At 34.4% G+C, this 4,541-nt stretch overlaps 1 protein-coding gene across 1 annotated transcript; it reads right to left on the reverse strand.

Moving 5' to 3' along the window:
* On the reverse strand, positions 1 to 2,831 carry LOC113302585. The gene is made up of 7 exons (XM_026551519.1): positions 2,698 to 2,831; positions 2,270 to 2,423; positions 1,960 to 2,176; positions 1,236 to 1,433; positions 936 to 1,060; positions 657 to 837; positions 1 to 380 (listed from the first exon to the last, which is right to left on the reverse strand). The coding sequence occupies exons 2-7, from the start codon at positions 2,277 to 2,279 to the stop codon at positions 227 to 229; spliced, it is 885 nt and encodes a 294-aa protein (XP_026407304.1). The 5' UTR covers positions 2,280 to 2,423; positions 2,698 to 2,831; the 3' UTR covers positions 1 to 226.
* Positions 2,832 to 4,541: the final 1,710 nt, after the last annotated feature.

A 4,541-nucleotide genomic window follows, 5' to 3' on the forward strand; every position in this document is an offset into this window, starting at 1 on the left:
TTTTTTTTGAGGTTAAATTCTTACTTATATGAGTCTGAATATAGAACATTACCAGCAATCCACTCGCTACTCACTAGTGCAAAGTTTAACTTTTAAGAATACAACTATATAAGTCTCCAGTAGACCCTCCAGTAAACTTGAGAAACAACAGTAGTCTCCAGTAGACCCTCCAGGCTACTAATCAAATAAAAACAAATATAACAAACATGTGTCCTCACGTGTAAACTTAGTCCTGTGTCTTGAGACCAATTAAGGAAGCCTCGAACATATTGCCACACACGTGATCGCATTCGGGATCAACCCAAAGAACCAAACCATAAGGAAAAAAATCTGTCATATCACGACACAAGGTATCCACCTCGCTTTTGTAGATGTAATTGCTGCACATACAAATAAACACTTTTTAAGTCTTGAAAGCATCACAAGATATCCCAGGCAAAGCCCGAGTAAATCTGCATTACCAGTAATTATTGGACTTATCCCTTAAACCTTTTCTACTCTGGTGTGGGGGAATCAAATATGAGAAGATACACCAAAGATTTACCTTTTCCAAAAACAGACCACTTTGGATAAAGAAATAAATTTTGCTCCCAGCAGAACATGCAACAAAATAATATTTGAATGATCAACCAGAAAAGCAAAAAATTCATATTTACCTGCCAACTCGGTATACTTCTGAGCTAAAATCAATATCTTCGGCATCTGGTTTGTCGTGCGTAAATCCGAACTTTGGGGACAGAAAATTAGCAACTATAGCAAGAGCAGGCGCATTGCTGTCAGTTTCACACGACCATACAGCGGTTTCAGGACATTCAGCCTTCCTCACAACCTTCAAACCTACATGAATTCGCTCGAACAGTTTAAATTAGAAATCGAGTCTGACATCGCACATAATTAAACAAAAAAAAAAAAAAGACACAGTGTTACACATTCACCTCTTACTTCAAAACTGCTGAACTCAAAAGCCTTCAAAATTTCACCAACACAGTACTCATCAAAAGCCTTAGGCTTGATAACGAGAACAGACATCTCAGCCATGGTACAATATTGCTGAAGATCCCTAATAGAGTTATTGCAAAAGGTGAATAACCAAAATAAATTATAAATTTTAAGTCTGATTTCAAGCGCTAAATGCATTAAATTAGACTACCCAACATGACAAAGTTAAATATGGATACGGCTTCCTGCTGATCAATTCAATACATCATATGAAGTTCTGAATCAAAAAAACTTACGGTTGAGGATCACACATGACGTCATTCCTTAGCATCTCAAAAGCTGATTCCCATGGGCCATGTGATTTGTCTGGATGCACGTATATTAGATCTTTACTCCCAATCATTTCATTTAACCAGCCTTCACTATCTTTACGAAACCACAGCTCAATATCTCGTGACGCTTCAGGAGCAGACTTGCTGATATAAGATGTTGGCCTGCCGCGCAAAATAAAGAGCCATATGCACTTAATTCCCATGTAGAATTCAAGTTGAGATAATAAAACTAAATAAACTAATAATAGACAGTGATGGAGTCTGTAACTAGGGAATTAGGTTTCCACCAATTTAATCATGCAAAATTCATATAATCTCCAAACTATGTTCTATAATTACTCTAGACAAACATTAGAATTAACCTCATGTCTCGGAAAATATCTTAAGAAAATCATAAATATTTAGTTTCACCGACATAATTTGCTTCACTTCAAATATAATAATCCTAAAACACTACTTAAGCTAAGCACCGCATATCGATCATAAAGCACAAGTAATCAATGAAATTACATATAAATTCTGATGTGAAATTACTAGTCACTGAATCATGCAAAAAAAAATCATTATGGAGGCCTTAAGACAATTAAAATTCAACATGAAACACACGAATCGGTAAACAGGGCAGCTATACACACAGCAAACAAGAAAGTGGTTATGACCCAAATGAATAATGAGATTTTAGGCTTACCCATCGTCCCAGAAAAGAGATGATTCCTCATTCAATGTTAATTGACGAACTTTATCAACAGCATCATCTCCCTCCAATATCATAGCCACAACAGGTCTCCAAGTTAAGTAAACCTCCCAAGAGTTGTAACGAGTGTAACTATTTTCTCCCTCGGGTACACCAGCAATTTTGAAGTGCTCCTTAATGAATCTCTCGTTCACATGCATAAGCCTCATACCTTGGAATGAAACATAGACACGTTGCATTTCAAATTGGATAATCAATTGTGATGAATACTTTGAGAAAAAAAAACCAAAAAAATCAGGTTTACCTTTCAGCATCAACTTCAGATCCTCAAATAAGCTCACAAGGTGTGACCCATAGGGAGGTAAGTAACCAAATCGGGATACCCCAAGAAAAAAGCCTCTTCCTTTCGTTTTACTTCAGGTTTCTTATCCGCGTGTTTATCATCCATCCTTGCGTTCCTAGCAAAGAAATTAAACCATAAATAGATAATACGGTACTTAGATATGGAAGATGAGGATTTTCAATTAAAGAAAATATAAATCACATGAAATTATAATTGGTAACAATCTATACATCTTCTAATAAATCATCAACGAAAACCCTAAAATCAGTTCGTAGGGGAAAAAAACCCTAATTCTGTTGTCAACAATCGATATATTACAAATCGCAAAGTAGATAAATCTTGTCAAGAAAAAAAGAAAAACAAAGAAAAAGGTTGAAGGAAGGAATCACCTGATGAGTAATAGAATCTGCAGATGGAGATGGGAGAGTTGCAGAAGCGATATCTTCTCTTTTTTTTCTTTTTTTACTTTTTCTCTTTTTTGCGGCAGAGAGAACAAACAACCGAGACGAGTAACTAATAAGTTCCCCAGGAAAACAATCAGTCGTTAGATGTTGAGTGATGGACGGTTACAGATAATTTTGTCTAAATCTAAACTATGGACCGTTCTGGGGTATACCAGATTAATTGGGGTATTACCCATTTTATTTCTATCCAAACTAGTGTGCTAAGAGGTGTCTAAAAAAAGATTAAATTGTCCATACTAAAAAGCATGCCGACCAAAACATACTCAAAAAAAGTTTCAAAATCTTTCTTCAAAACTCTAACTATACACGATGAAATCAGAAGAAAAAAAAAACGAAGAATCAAAACAATCGAAAGTCGGCAAGGTTTGTTTTCTCCACCTTGTCGACTAAAATATAGTCGGCAGGGTTTGAGGTTGAATACCGTGCCGACTTTTCATCTCTGAAATTACCATTTACAGGGTCGGTACGTTATTCATCCTTATACCTTGCCGACTAGTGAAGCATTTTCAACAGTCTCCTGTGTGTCAAAAATAATAAAGGCGTCATCTTCTTCATTCATCGACCTTGTCGTCTTAAGTTATCGGCATGTTCTTCATCCGCAAACCTTGTCGGCCAAAGTTAGTCGGCATGTTCTTCATTCGTTGACCCTGCCGACTTTTCATAGTTTCAGAACTGAAAGTGTTGATTTCTTCTTTAATTTTGAGTATGATTTCATACATCACCTTTGCAATCCCCTTTTTAAAGTGTTTGGGTAGTATGTTTTCATTTTCGTTGCAAAAAAAAAAAATCATCAAAAATCTTCCCACATGAGTTCAATCAAAAACAAAATTTCATAACTTAAATTCATAAGTTTTAATCTACTCAATTAATTCATCTAAATGCAATTAATTAACCAATCAAAATTTTACTATTAATTAAACAAGGGTATATTAGCCATTTAAAAAATACATGGTTAAGGAGTGGTTTGGTTTTACTTCCCAGGATGTAGAACCCTAAATCAACTTATGGGTTGCTATGCGGTGTGTCTACGTAGTCAATATCGGATTTTGGTGAATATCGGGCGAGATCGAGACACGATATTTTGGTGAATACTGGTGAAATATCGGCGGAGTACCACCATATCGGTGAAACACCGGTAATATCAATATTTCGGATAAACATCGAAATCGATACTATTAGCGGTATTTTGGCCATTTCGGCCGAAATTAACTACATATTTGACACATTGACGGTGGGTTTTTGACCCATGCGAAAAATTGTAGAAGATTGTGTTTGTGACCAAGAAATACTTACTAAATTTATGTGTATGTTCATTCTACGAATAGTATTAGGCTTAGTTTGGTATCGTTGCGGCTTTTGTAAAAGTACTTTTTTGATGTGCGTTGCTGTGTTGTGTTGTGAGAAAAAAAACAATTAGATGTTTGGTAAAAATTAATTTAAGTTAAAGCTGATTAAAAAAGCTATCAAAGTGTGTTTGGTAAAATATTAAATTCAACCATTGTTGTTGTAGAAAATGACAAAAACAGACATGCCTCTCAAAATAGTTTTACTTAATTTTATTAGGCTGAAAATAATTGATTATTTTATGATTAAATATAAATATACAGTATATAATGTTAAAATTACTAATGGTCACTCTTATTATTATGATTGTTAAAAAAAAATATTTCTTAACCACTTTTTAATATATAAAATTTTCAAACAAAAAATCAAAGGTAAATTAATTTATTTTTACTTTTATTAGTGAAAATTTAAAAGAATTGGTATAT

This window comes from Papaver somniferum, chromosome 8 (assembly GCF_003573695.1).
Source record: "Papaver somniferum cultivar HN1 chromosome 8, ASM357369v1, whole genome shotgun sequence".
NCBI lineage: Eukaryota > Viridiplantae > Streptophyta > Magnoliopsida > Ranunculales > Papaveraceae > Papaver > Papaver somniferum.